The sequence below is a fragment of the Durio zibethinus genome, chromosome 21 (genome assembly GCF_047325235.1).
Source record: "Durio zibethinus cultivar Kanyao isolate XHJ-2024 chromosome 21, ASM4732523v1, whole genome shotgun sequence".
In the NCBI taxonomy this organism is placed as follows: domain Eukaryota; kingdom Viridiplantae; phylum Streptophyta; class Magnoliopsida; order Malvales; family Malvaceae; genus Durio; species Durio zibethinus.
The window spans coordinates 1144560-1159451 of record NC_143182.1 but is presented as its reverse complement, the minus strand read 5'-3'; the positions used below and the strand labels follow the sequence as shown (position 1 = coordinate 1159451).

Here is a 14892-nt window from a genome sequence, read left to right as displayed (position 1 = left end):
GAGAGAAGAAGCGTGGGGTGGAAGCTCAAAGCTCGCCAATTATAAATGGCAAAGGGGCAAAAAGAACGAGAAAAGGACAAAAGATGGGGGAAAAAAAAGAATAAGTAAGAAAAGAGACCAAAAGCAAAGCCCAGCCCAGGACATAACTGTCATTTTGGTCAAAAATTTTAAGGTTCATATCCCTCTTCTCTCTCCATCTCCTTCTAACTGAAAACGACTGCAAGCAACCTATGGTCTACCTGTGAATATATAAATTTATTTCTTTTTTTATATATAAAAAGTAAAAATGTATGGGATTTATACACCGACTCTGAAACCATCACTCTTTCTTTATATATAGATATGGCTCTCTTGTAGTTATCTTTCTCTCTTGGGCTTTTTCACTCTTCAATTCCATCAGTTCTTCTTCTTCTTCTTCTTCTTCTTTTTATTCTCTTAGTTTTCAGCAAAATTCAACGCCTTCTTCAGTAATGGTGGATCTTCAAACCGTTTGTTGCATGTGCGGCGACGTTGGTTTCCCTGACAAACTCTTCCGCTGCAACAAATGCCGCCACCGCTTTCAACATTCGTATGGGTTTTCTCATTTCACCATATCATCACCATCATCATAATCTATGTATCCATTCATATATAGCCCCTTCCATCATCAGCATCATCATCCATCTACATGTATGCATATATAATCATCATCATGAGGCTTGATAGCTACCTTTAACTGAATTCATCTTATCATCATCACAGGTAGATAACTGGAGACCCATCTCCACCAAGCACCACCCAACAACCACCACCAAAAGCATGATTTCGTAATAGCCGAAGTGAAACATCCTAGTCTATCATCATCATGCTATAATCATCTTTTTAAAGCATATATAAATATATTTCATGTTTTCATCATACCCATAGTTTTTTCCTCTTATTGTAATGTATGGCTTAAAACTTGTCCTTAAACAATTTCTTGATTCTTGCAGGTATTGCAGTAACTACTACAGCGAATTCGCAGAGCCAATTGAACTGTGTGATTGGTGCCAAAGCGAAGAAAGAAACTCAAGGCACGGAAGCTCTTCAAAGAAATCATCAGCTGGAAGTGAAACTGGAATTATAAACCGATCCGAGTATTCGGGTGACAAAATCAAGCAGCACGATCGAGACGAGAGTGGTGATCATCAGAAAGGAAAGAGCAGTGGAACGCCTTCTCCAAGGCCCACTACACGCAGGTACAAGCTTCTCAAGGATGTGATGTGTTAAAACACTTGAAAAAGAAAACCCACCCAAAAAAACAAGTTTGTGTCAAGAAAACTTCCTTGTGTTGATAGTAGCAAATGTTTATAAGTAGTTATCCAGTGTTTTCTTTTGAGGGTTATGGATGAATTTTGTTTGCAGTATGGTTTTAACCTTTTCAGTATGTTAATAAAATAATGTAACTTTAATCAAATTGGATCGGTGGCACCAGTTTTTAAGCTTTTTCTTTTCAATCCGTTGTCTGCCCCCGTTTGTCCCACTGCTAGATTTTGATATATTTAGGCTAAGGTGAAGAAAATTCTTTGATGCATGACAGATGAGATAGGTTTCATGCATGGAAAATGTTGGATCAGCTAATAAAAAATATAATCCACTGACTGACATAACAAAGTTTGATAACTTATTGAAGTCCGGTTGGTCCTTGAGATATAATGAAATTTTCTTTTAGGCTGAATTCCGGATCAGTGACCTAGCTAGCTGCTTTGGATAAGCATCAGAGTGATTATCTAGCTAAGTTTTTGCTTCGTCATAACAAAGGGTTATTGGGAGGAGTTGCACCTTCATTTCCTTCCACTTTGTTGAGTCTCTTAAGGAGAATAGAATGCACTTAATCGGTTGCCTTTTGGCCAAAGAATTCATAGTACCTAAAGCTGCAAAGTTTTACAGATTCATTGAAGGCCTTTAATTGCTAGGCCCTCCCATTATTATTTTAGAGAGGAAAAAAACAAGGAATTGCCTGCAAAATGTGTATTTTTATAGTATACTGTAAAAAAATGTCAACACGCCATTCCGTGAAGAAGAGAAAATTATATGTGGTAAATGTTTTAACTTGGGCTTGAACTAGACTACCTTGTTAAGACGGGAGAGGACAGAGGGAGACTTGTTTTTTTCTCGTAAGGAGATCGTGGCTCCTAGGCCATTCATTTAAGTCATTCGCTGTTGATATTTCTAACATGCTTGTACTGCAGTCTTGACTCGTAGTTGTATGAAATATCTCCGAAGTACACAACGCTGATAAGGTCTCCTCCACTGTATCTGTTTTGGCCATTTATGAGAAACCAACAAAACCATTTCTTATTGGGGCTCTTGAAGTGACAATGAAGCCATGACCTTCATCTACAGAAATCCCTTTTTTTTTGTTCGATTTTTATTCTTACCCTCAGTTGATGGCACCCAAGGATTACTCAATGATTTCGTTACCAAATCTCTTCTCTCTCTCTTTTAATCTTCTTCTACTTTTACTTTCCCTTCCACAAATTTGGTCTGAGTCAGACCTCTTCATGTGAACCTGATTTGAAGAAGAAGGAAAGTCACCAAATATAAAACAATCATGACCCAAATTTCTATTTGTCGATACTTCCCTTTATTTCCAAACAATCATGAAGAGGATCACATGGTCGCTGCTTCCATTATCCAACTTACAAGCAACTCGTTAGTAATATTTTAGGATCTTTGTAGATTAACATGCAAGGATCGAATATATGATTAATTGTCTGGGTATCTTAAACATATCTTTATATTGTTTTATCATTCATTTTTATCCAGAAGTTTGTCGTTAGGATTGCATGTGAGCACGGATATCAAATTCTGTTTAGTTTTTTTACTCTTCAATAGGGTTTTAATTTTGATTTTATGTTGCAGAAAAAAACAATTCATGTATCTGATTTTGTACTTGATCATATGTTATTTCCTTATAGGGTTCCCAAAAACCAAAAACTTTGTTTCCATGTTTCTATATTTTCTTTCATGTGTCCATAACTAAAGATCTATAATTATACTTAGCTGGAGTACTGAGATTATTAGATGGTTTATTTCCACAGATAGATGATCAGATGATATCATCAGGAAACATTTTAAGTGATACCACCTAAAATTTTAACCAACAAATTATGAACTTGTGCATGATATAAACTTTAAATTATTGAAGAGTTGAGATAACTTCTTTTGATTATGATTTGGACGTAGCACAAACTTGGTTGGAATGATATTTTGAATCAGCAGTATGTAGATTCTAGCTAGACGATGTCTAATTTCATCGTAACGATTCCCTCCCCCAAACATAAACGAAATTTCTAGGAAGAGTTGAAAGTGATGAGAACGATATATATTTTTGCCTTTGTTTCTTTCATCTTGTAAGTGAATGTAAAGCTTTTAAAGTATTGGAAAACAATTTTCCTTTTGTAGCAGCCAATCGAAGTCATTTTCTGATTGAAGTTATTAAATCTATGTAAGAATCTTGTAGCACATTAACTGAATAAACACAGATAATTCCAAGCAGAAATTGTAGGGGGTGGGGTACATATCTCATTAACTGATTATTATATATGTTGGGTGAAGCACTGTTGATTTGGCCAAAATAATAAAGTTGGTGGCCTCGAATTGCGTATAAAATTCATGCCAAGTACACGTGGACAGTCTTGTGGTTTGGCACTTGGATGCCATTAACATCGAAATTGTCAACTCCAATCACCCCCTAATCTCTAATGTCTACTCAATCATGACAAAAATGATGTTACAACAATTACTGTAATAAATCATTTTTTAATACACGTTTCAACAGAAGAAAGCAACTATGATCTTGGTCAATTCTCTGTTTGCTTCACTAAATATTTAGTTTTTGTACAGCTTTGATAAACATACGAGGATAGAGGACGATATTATATTGTTTCTCAATATAAAAAAGGTATGGTAATCAAGGTTTATTTTTTAATTTCCTTGATTCTGGCTCGTTAATTTGTTTGAGGGGGCGATTGGCGAGAGACGAGAGAGAGAATTAATGGTGGGGGAGCATTGCGGTCCCCAAGCTAATAGGGTTAGACTGGGAGATTGAGTCAGTTTAATGAGCCTTGCAGCAGGGTTTGTATATGATAGAAAGAAGCTAAACCCCATGTTTAACAGACAGTACTTGAGACAGGAAGGTCATTAATTATTTATTTTATTTATTTGCGTTGCATGGTTGCGTGTGTATATATATATATATATACACACACACAAAAAGAACTATTGAATCTGATAGCTATAGATTTAATGTTTTTCTACTTTGTTTTCGTCACATTTTATAAAAGGATCAGCTATTTGAGTTAATAATAATCTTCATATTATTCTAATGGAACTGAATGAACTTTTAAAAAATGAAAATATAACGTCAAATCTGAAAAAAAAATGTTTTTGCATACAAAATTTTTTGTTAATGTTATAATTTTTTTTTAAAATTTTAATCTTTAACCCTCAACTCTGTTTATTTAATTCATTTGAGGAATAAATTACACTTAAATAACCCCTACCTTAAAAAGTCTGACCAGCATATAATGATTTTACATTATCTACAAAATTAATTAATTACACAACAAAATTAAGAAGTTGACTTTTTTTAAACAAATGGCATGTGGTATTTTTATTTTAGACACATAATTAATCGGATAATATTTTACATAATTTGCACTGTGAAGTTTAATTAGAAGCCTTAGGGACCACATTGAAGAAATATATATATATATATATATATTTGATAGTAATAGTTAATCAGATTGAACAAACAAAAAGGAAACAAGACAGCTTTCAGTATATTAATAACGCATAGCCACTATCTTGGAATGATAAACAAACCGTGTGGAAATTAAATGTATTTTTCTACACCTGCACTGCAAAGGCTATTCCAAATGAGAATGAGATGCATGAATCTTATCTACTTAAAATCAACACTTAAAACATATATAGACCAGACCAGAAATTTATGGTATTTGACAAAACTGGGCTCCTCCGTATGATCCTCTATTTGCCTTTAAGATAGATGAGATTTGATACGAGAAACAACTGAAGTCGATGTTTAATAACTGTCTTAGTTTCTTCCTTTACCTTGAATGTCATCATTTTTTTATCTTCAATGTTTCCTGCTTGAATGGTCAAGCATATTTTCATACTGAGATGATAAATAAATATGTTCTATTGACCCTTTAAATGCAAATATATACCAAAATTAAGTTTTAACAGCCTCCAAACCTAACCTGTTTTGCCACTTCTCTAACTTTGAATCGATTTGATTTTGATTTACTTTTTTGTTTGGGGAGGGAGGATAGGGATGGTTCATGAGTAGTTCCTAGAACAGAGCCAAAGAATCCGACAAATATGCACAGTAGAAATGAATTTTTTATTGAAACTTTTAGAACAGCAGAAGGGGGGAAAAAAAATCTTTGCCTTGAATGGGGAGATGGGCATCGCCTGGCAGCAGTCACTCTTTTGGTCTTGTTTTGCCAAATGCAAACAAAGAAACAACTCTATGCTGCTTTGTTCAGAGTGGGTTTCTTGACTGTTGGTCGGCCTTGTTTGTGATGTCTTTAAACCGTAGAGCTCTCTTTTGTTTCATTTCGTTCCATATTTTCCAAAATACTCATGCATGCCCTACTCAGTGTTATAAATTTTGCATAGATATATGCTATATTTATTTAATAATTTAAAATTTTAAGGCAAGCAAAAGTAGTTGATTTCACAGTTCTGGGTCCCAAACTTAAAATCTACAGCCATTTACTACTTTGTACTTTGATACTGTAAAAATCGATTTGTGAAATTTTTTTGGGGGGGGGGGGGTTTTATCCCATCAACTATAAAAGCATTGGTTTAAGATGGAATCGCCGCCCTCCAATAGAGTCACCATCATCAAGGCCGCCCATGTTGATCAAATGGCTGAAGCCTTGACTTTGACATTGACGTTTGACTTGTTTGACAATTTTATAAGGATATGGTCTCTGCCACGTCATTCTATTAGAAATTTAGAAAAATAAACACTTGAAAAAGAAAAAGATAATTAGTTTGGTGGAAATAATAACTGATGTTTATACATGATGAACATTTTTTTTCAGTTAAATGTAATAGTAATCATTTTTACATTTTGTTTAAAAAATATGCATATTTCTTCTTGCATGACTGCAGAAGTATCCTATTTCAAGCGTTTGGGCTACCCACAGATCACAGGACCAAAAGCTAATCACCGGAAGAAGAAAATTTACATGCAGAAGAAGCAGGCGGCCAAGAGCATCGACATGGCCTATAAAGATGAATCAGTTCTCAAACCAATGGCTTGATTTGCTGAAGTATCAGATTCCAACAAAGAACCTTATGTAAAATTAGGGTTTGATCCATAGAGATACTGGACCTCTTGTATTTTATCGACCGATAAATCAACTTTCTCTTCTCTAGGTTTCAAGCTTGGGTACATGATAGCTCCTTTAACCGGACTACGAGGTAATCCTAACAAATGCCCGATCTCATCAACTGCACTGATTGTAAATCAATGGCTACCTTCGATTTCTCCACCCCAGAGTCAACGGCCCACGTCTTAGCTGCATCGAGATGGAACTTCCCGCCCTTAGGAGAAAACGACAGTGCGAGGATCCCTAATACCCCATCAAACGGCTCTCCGTCGCCATGGTCACTGATCACCAGTGTAAAACCCTATTTTGATATCAGCAAAGCCATAATCCTCTGTTTCTACGAAACTAACTGGAATAACCGATGCCCATCTAGATAAAACTGGTTTAAATGGTTTTGTTTTTCTTTTAATTGGATAAACTCAAGTAATGGATCAAATTGTCAGTTGAAAATCCATACATTAGTGTCATTCGAATGCGACGCGCCCGTCGAGGTTTCCCTGGAAAATATACATAGTTTTTCGATGCATGCAGCGTAGGAGATGATTCTGTGTTAGGGTCGGGTACACCACATCTAGGAGAAAATTTTGAGACAGCGCATCGTAATCAAGCCCTGTAACATGAAGACCAAGCTTTGATTGATAACCAATGATAGCTGAATATTCGAATTGAGCATCGAAGATATCATCTGGCATATTGTAATCTAGTGATATTGCATAACCTATACAGAGGAAATATATATCCTGATCTTCTACATGCCGCTGACGTGGCTGCCTCTCCAGGAATTAAGGAATCATTTTTTCTCAACCAAAATAGAAAATTTATTTATTATACGTGTCCATAAAAATACCGGGATTCAAAGAAGAGGATCATAAGCAAACATAAGCACATAAAGATTATAAAATCTATTCTTGAGATCCACACCGATCTCTGCTAGCGAGTCAGCAAAAAATAGAAGTTCGTTAAAAGCCTGTTTAAGCTTGTCAAACTCATTAAAAGTCATCCATTCACTTCAAGGCCTTGTTTTAGAATGGCAAACCCAAGAAATAGAAGTTATTGACAATTGATTCAGTTAGTTGCTTAAATGGGACTCGGATACTAGTCTCGCCGCCGTGTTGGGTGGCAAGTTGTGAAGAAAGAAGATGAGGATAAGGGAAAGAAAGCGAGTGGATGGCATAAGCATGATAAGGGCGGGTGGAGATTTTTCGCGTGTGGGGATGGGGGGAAGTGTTGTTATAAAGAAAGAATCAAATTTGTAATAATGAAGTGGTTATTAAAGTAGTACTCCATTAGAATTTTTGAAAATATATAATAGACGCATGATTACATATTTTCTGTTGCTTTTGGGACAATTGGATAAATAGATTCATAATTACATCAAGACTTATTACAATGTTGAAGTGAAAAAATGGGAATGTTCCTCAATCTTTGGTGGATTCAGTAAGCAAATTTTCCTTTTTTCTATTAATTAAATTTCAATTCAACTCACAAATTTAAGTGTGTGTGTCACATTGCCAAATTCAAGGAATTAAGATCTAATTTTGTTTTTACACAAATGGTTTAAACTTTTTCTTAAATGTTAATGGCATACATATATATATTATATTTTTCAGTAAGGAGGATAAAGACAAAAGATTTTGGATCAAATGTATTAAAGTGGGTGGCCGAAAGTGGACCCAAATAGGGAAATAAAATCGAAATGGGATTGTGGCAAAAGGCAGAGTCTAGGTGGGCGCACGTTAGACTTTGGGTATAAATTACTTAAGTTTTAGTCAAAATAAAATTTAAATTTGAGTAATTTAGTTTATCAATTAAGTCGAATTTAAATATTTTTATATTTGATTTGAATAATTAATAAATATAATCAAATATTTATATTTTAATTAATAAAATATCTTAAATTTAAGCTCAATTTTAAATATAAATAATCAAATTTTTATTTAATATAAGAATCAAATATATTTTTATATATTAATTGAATACAAGTAATTTAATTTTTATTTTTAGTTCAAACTAAAAAAATAAAACTTGATCAAATTTAAATTAAATTTTAATTATTAAATTTTAAATTAAATTTAAATTTAACTTAATACTATATCGATTCAAACTCAATCGATTATATCTTATTCAAACCCAACAAACTCTAATTGCAGTTTTGTTTTCTCCACAAGGCGAGGAAAGTTAAAGGATAGAGTTGGAAGCAACTGTTACTGATCGTTAGGACATATCATTGTTTCTGTTGTTATCAGTCGGTTTAGACGTGCGGACGACTCAATCTGTTAATGTCAACTATAAGAAAGTCATGAAAAATGCTGCTCTGCTCTTGCTGTTTGATCGTGTAGAAGACTCGATCTTCACTTCAACTTGCTTGAAAACGTAATGGATATGGAACTACCATTTGAGGCAACTACTGTATGGTTTGCTTGCTCGTTCCAAATTTCTGTCTCATTCGAGAAAAAGGTACTACTAATTTTTTTTTTATCTTATGTTAGGCTTACGTTGGTATCAAAATTACTCTCGTATGCTTAGAATTTGACATTATACAAAAAGGACTGAATCGGTGAGAATGGAAATTGAAATTAATATATAACTCATTTCATCTTTTGTTCCACTTAAATTTCTTTATTTTTTTTAATTGAGATAATCTCAGTAAGTTTTTGTCCATTAACAATTCTCGTATGTGGAATGATCAGTCAATTTCAAAATATGTCATTGACATTATTTATTTATTTATATCAGTGGGACTTTGAGAGCAAACTTTCTATGCAAAAAGAAAAACAGAAATAAGCAGTCACTTATTTAATTTGAGGGAACATAAGAAATTTATAATTGCAACATGAAATTTTATAATTAAGAGTTAAGAGGATTGGGATTTATGAATCGAGAGGAGGATACCTTGTACAACAGAAAGAAAAGAAAATTATGATGTATAAGCAAGCAGGAGTCGAAATGGAATATTGGGCCTTCAATGTTTGTCATGTCCTTGAAGAGGATTCAGAACAACCCATGCCACCAGCGCTCCTAATCATTAGGCCTTGGTCCATCAGACCGAACAACCCCTTCAGAAATCCGGGTTTTTACTGTGGACCCAGAATGCCCAACACAAGTTGATAAGGACCAAAAAGTCTCGGTTTCTTCGATCCAAAACCACTTCAAAAACTGAAGACCCAGCTCACTGCCGAAAGAGTTTATGCGTGTTCATCAGTTGTGGGACGCTTATTCAGTCATTCTTAGGGTTGTAGTCTAGAATCCATCCTAGGCCAATCTTTATCTTATAGCTAGATCAAAGAAGTAATAGTTTGGTTACTTTGGTAGCCCTGAATCTGCAACTGCTTTGCTCAATGATGACACTTTCAACAGAAAATCTGATATACGAACAGATACGACACTGTTATGGGACCTTTTAGGGTGAATTTTCAAGCTGACCAATTAATCCTGACCACAATGAAACAGTTGACTACATTAAACAGGGCCCATCAACGTCTAGATGTGTGTAACGAACTTCTATTTATGGTGAAATAAAGAAGTGACCCTGTGTTGAATTGGTTGTTTAAAAAATGGAAAAGAAAAAAGTACTGAAATAATTGAGGCATTCCCTTCAGTAAGTGACGTTGAGGTGACGTAAGGAAATGGGTCCATAAATAATGCTCAAATCCAGTTATACAGATAAATCAGGAGACAGAGAAAGGGCCCCCTCTTGACTCAGCTCCACCCAGCTTTCATTAAAAACCTATTGCTAGGGCCCTTTTTCTCATCCTTCCTTGCAAATATCTTTGATTCTAAATGCATGACTTTAAACCTGTTCCTGGATGATACCATTCCCCCTCCCTTAGCATCCTATTCTCCTTTTGTTTACTTCTTTTAGCCCTGATGAAGATAAGGTTGGGCACAAGCAGCTTCTTGTTCATGAACAATTGATTCAGTTTTATATATCACCAACTAAAGTTAATTGTGTAAAATTCAATCCTGCTATCATATGCTCTTCTGATCGCCATCTTTTTTTTTCCCATTTGGTGACAGGAATAAAGTGCGAGCATTCCATTCAATCTTTCGTTGAGTCATCGAAAGTTTCGCTTTTTCTTGTAGCATGTAATAATTTGGTAGCATGAATGTTATGATGATATCTTCGCTATGACATCAATGACACCAAGAACAGATTCTGTCCAAATTTCGCAAATGTTTTTCTGTCCAAATGTATATAGTATGTGTTTATTATTAATCCAAAGTGTTAAATTTGGCAGGAGCCAATCAAAAAATAGAATATTTTCATCTTTCCATCGATACTTTCCCCCTTCCCACCCCCCACTCTTCAAGCCTTATCGATGTTGCATTAAAGCTTTCTTCACTCCTCAGTTCTTTCTTTTGAGTGAAATGTCCCATTCACCTTCTGCTTTATTGAGTATCAATTCAATTTTCCTTAGTTTGAGGAAGATTGTTTAGCTCATTAGGAGATCAGAAAGTTACTTGCTCTTCTCCCCCACTTCCATTTCCTCTCCATCCATAAAAAAAAAAAAAATCCAGATTTCCCTACCAATTAATTAAGAGAATTTACTGCTCAACAGTATCAGCTAGGATTAAGACAGTTACGTTGTGACAAGGATAATGATCCTTTTGTTTTAAAAAGTATATGTAGTGTATATAAGTATTTATTTCAATACTTTAGATATCAGTTTATTACTCGGGATGCAACGCTTGCATAAGCAAATAAGAGAGAATGTTCCTTTACTAGATTTAAGGCCAAAATTTTGATGATCGGACTAGTCAAAATGGTCCCCCTCTTGTAACACTCGAAACAGAAACAAATAAAAAAAAAGTTATTCAAATGGTCCCCTCCCCTCCCTTCCCCATTCCAATTTCTTCTCTTTCGTGAACCTTCTTTGTTCGTGTTTCATTAAAAGAAACAATATAGTTTCAGACTTCCCCATGTTTCTCAGTTCCCCAACTCTGTTTTTTGAGTACGGGGGGATATAGAATTTGGAAAATTGGATCCTCAATCAAGTTTGTTGATGTACACGTGTCAAACACCCACTTGGCAAGTACAAAGTGTGAGTTTCTTCCCTGAGTTTCTTCCCTATCTCTCCCAGCTTTTCAGGAACTTGTTTGTTTTATTCTACAAATTTTTCTTCAAATATACTTAATTGTTATCGGATAGGAGTAAATAATTTTCCTTCCATCGCCTGCAACTAAAGTTGGACCATTATGGCCGTACACGTGGTTGGATCCAAGGCCATTTATTGTTGGGTCCCACAACTTTGGATACCCCGATGGTTCAGTCTTTTAACTACGCAATCTTTATGACAAACCTGATGGTCAGCAGCAACAGCCCAACAGCCAACAGTGGAACCAAACCAAACCATCAGCTTTTGTTTAGGTTTTAAAAAAATAATAATCTCAAGAAGATTAAAGGCAAAAATAAGGATTGGATTAAGCTGTTTAGTTGGAAAATTGGATTTTATTTATATTCTGTGATATTGACAAGTGCCCATCAGTGTCAGGCTCTTAGTAAGGGTAATATTTTTAGTTTCTATAAAATCCAATGCAGATAATACTGCTAAAAGCTTTGAATTTCCATTCCTGGAATGACCATGGGAGAATTGAAGGCCGAAGCGAGATAGCATTTGAGAAAAGGCGCGTGGGGGCTGAAGCGTTTTCACTGCTGCAGGCCTTCCTGGTCATGTTCTGCTGCGATCTGTCAAAACCTTTTTCTTTACCATTTCACGACAAGCAAAAGAGGGAGTAATTTGATCTGTACAAGTCTTCTTTGCTAATTGCAGTCCGTTTCTAAGGGGGATTGTCTCAACTTTTTCCTTCAGAACGTCGATGCAACGTAACAGCTCTCCATGTTATTTTCTATTTACGACAAATGCCATCTGAATCTGATGTAGGTTTCCTTCTTCACTGACCCAATGACCATTCAAAAAGAATGCCATCATGCCTTGCAAGGTGTGGTCACAATCAAAGCTATTTTGGTCGATCTTTGGTGTAATTGGAGGAAAATCTTTGCGTTGGAATCCATTTCCTTAACACGTGTATGGCCTTCCCTAATCGAAGATTGTGTCATCACTTTACAGACTGTGTTGCATTCAACGAGGAAATCCTTCATATATTCATAATAGTAATAATAATTATCCACCAAAACTTCAAAAAGGTCATTGAAAATACAATAATGACCCGCTATTCACTGATATTATATTAATATAATTATTTTTATTTTTAAAATAATTTCGTACGTCTTTCGAAAATAAAAAAAATAAATGGCAAAGGTTAGAATTTAGACATTAAATTTATTAATTGAATATTATATTTTAAAAATATTTATATAAATCAATTAAATTGAGTTTAAATTTTGTTTTTAAAAAATATTAATATATATTATGTAAAAATATGAGATTAGATAGGCAACGGTAGGTTATTTTGTACTCGTATTTATGTTTGATTCGTTTCTTTGTAGCAAAATTATCCCTTTTTTTTTTTATTTAATGCTGGAATAAGAAATTTTTATGTATCCGAAAAATATAGTAGTAGTACATCAAATTAATAAGCAACCAATGAGGGAAATTTTTGACATAATGCACTGCTAATTAGTACATCAAAATTAAGGTAATACAAGTGTTTGTTCACCTAATTTACATATTGTTTTTTAAATGCTAATGTTGGTAGGTCCAGTTTTCCAATCAAGTTTCAGTAAGTTCAATAGTCCATAATGGCATTTTATGAAAATAAAAAAGTTAATAATGTCATATACATAAATTCATTCTTATTTAGCAACAATTGTTTGATTTATTTATAAACTATTAAATTTATAATTTCAAAAATAAAATTTAATCTTTAACTATTTCCAATGAAAATAAAAAATCACTTTTTTTTTTATTGAAGATAAAGCAAATGAGTAATTAATTAACATTTTGATTAATTTGTATGTCATTAAAATTGATATTTAAAAATTATGAGATCGAAAAAATTTAAACACATGATATTTTTTCGGTCAAGTATGTAATAAAATAAAAAATTTTAAAATAAATTAAAATTAAAAAATAAAAAGCAAATGAGTAATGAGATTGCAAAATACAGTACCCGACTTATCTCTAACCGAATTAAGTTTCATCTATCTTTGTTAGCATTAATTCTAGCAATATTTAGCCATAAAAGAAGCCAAATGTATAATTACGAAGATATTTTTCACCTATCTTTTTAGATAGATTACCATCTCCCTTTACTCTCCCGCTCCCTTTCTCATAAATTTTGAAAATTTTAAAAATAGAATTAATAATTTAAAATATAATATGACAATAAAATATGAAAATTATTTAAAAAAACATATAAAAATAAAATAATTTAAAATGTTTATAAAATAAAAAATATATTTTATATTTTCATACTAATATCAATTATAACACAATTTTTTTTTATATAAAGTATAACTTAAATACATAAATATTAATATTTTATATAATATAAATATATAAATTACCGAATAGGGTGAGGTTTCTTTTTTTAGCTAGTCCTGTGATGTACACATTTATGATTGATTCAATGTTATAGTATCATTATTGAGCCCGAATTTCAAACCATATATAGTTTTGGTTAACTAATTTTGCGTCTGCAAAATTCTATAGGTTGTTATTCCTAAATGGTTAAAATATTTGAATTAAAAAAAAAATGAAATATTAAATTAACATAAATTTTATTGATTAAACAACATTTTTTCAAATGAATATTTTTTCAAAAAAATATATATTTATACTTCATCTATTAATTGTAAATCACCACAACTTATTATATTTACCAATATTACTCATGTAATAAATTTCATGGACTGTATTGTTAAATCAAAGCTTCCAAAGTAGCAGTATGTTAAATCAAATTATTTGTTGTTTTTAAAATTTAAATAATTATTTGGCAAAAAATAAGAAAATTGGGGAAGCGATTCGTTGCAGATTTATCGGAATGTGACAGCCAGTTGAAGCGCGTTCGAAAGACGGTCGGTTCGAGCAAGATAAGAAGAATCTGTAAGTTAAAACCTTTGAGTTCCCAATACCATTCGAGGGCTTACGTAGGAAATGCATGCAGCTTAGCAGAGATACCAACAGTGAAGTATACGCTCATTGAACTGCGTCTCAACAACATTTCTACAGCCACTTACATGAATAAATATCAAAATAAATAGCATGCTTTTTAAATAAAAAAAAAAAAAAAAAAACCGAAAGGGTTTGTTGCTTTCTTGCTCCCCAATTCCCATCCGCGTTCTAAACCAAAAATAAATTAAATTGCAAAAAACAGTAGGACTAGGAGTAGGGAGGTGATTTATGTGATCTGCTTGAGTCATGTCAGTTCTCTCTCTTACTTATTGCCGCCTCAGCAGCTGATTCTTCATATCAATAAAAATCAGTTTAAGCCAGGCCAACTTGGATTGGCCCACCTTCACTCTACTTGCCACGTGCAACACACTTCTCCTCACGTGCCTCTTTCCCCCTTCATGCTTCACGCTCTCTCTCTTTCTCTCTCT

At 33.5% G+C, this 14892-nt stretch overlaps 1 protein-coding gene and 1 pseudogene across 3 annotated transcripts; one reads left to right on the top strand and one right to left on the bottom strand.

Annotated features, from left to right (window-relative positions):
• The first annotated feature begins 226 nt into the window (after positions 1-226).
• On the top strand, positions 227-6374 carry LOC111305895 (uncharacterized). 3 transcript variants are annotated; one of them, XM_089750659.1, is made up of 4 exons: positions 287-568; positions 742-806; positions 972-1217; positions 6169-6374. In XM_089750659.1, the coding sequence occupies exons 1-4, from the start codon at positions 545-547 to the stop codon at positions 6221-6223; spliced, it is 390 nt and encodes a 129-aa protein (XP_089606785.1). In that variant the 5' UTR covers positions 287-544; the 3' UTR covers positions 6224-6374. The 3 variants fall into 3 exon arrangements, with proteins under 3 accessions (XP_022759493.1, XP_089606785.1, XP_089606784.1); XM_089750658.1 differs by lacking the exon at positions 742-806 and having other exon boundaries at positions 304-568; positions 6169-6366; XM_022903758.2 differs by lacking the exons at positions 742-806; positions 6169-6374 and having other exon boundaries at positions 227-568; positions 972-1435.
• Positions 6284-7728, bottom strand: LOC111305894 (metalloendoproteinase 4-MMP-like; annotated as a pseudogene).
• Between the last annotated feature and the right edge of the window lie 7164 nt (positions 7729-14892).

Excerpts from the sequence above, each read along its gene's own strand:
- LOC111305895 (XM_089750658.1), top strand. The coding sequence starts at position 471 with ATGGTGGATCTTCAAACCGTTTGTTGCATGTGCGGCGACGTTGGTTTC. Across the intron at positions 569-971 it reads CGCCACCGCTTTCAACATTC|GTATTGCAGTAACTACTACA; the intron begins GTATGGGTTTTC and ends TGATTCTTGCAG. Across the intron at positions 1,218-6,168 it reads CCAAGGCCCACTACACGCAG|AAGTATCCTATTTCAAGCGT; the intron begins GTACAAGCTTCT and ends GCATGACTGCAG.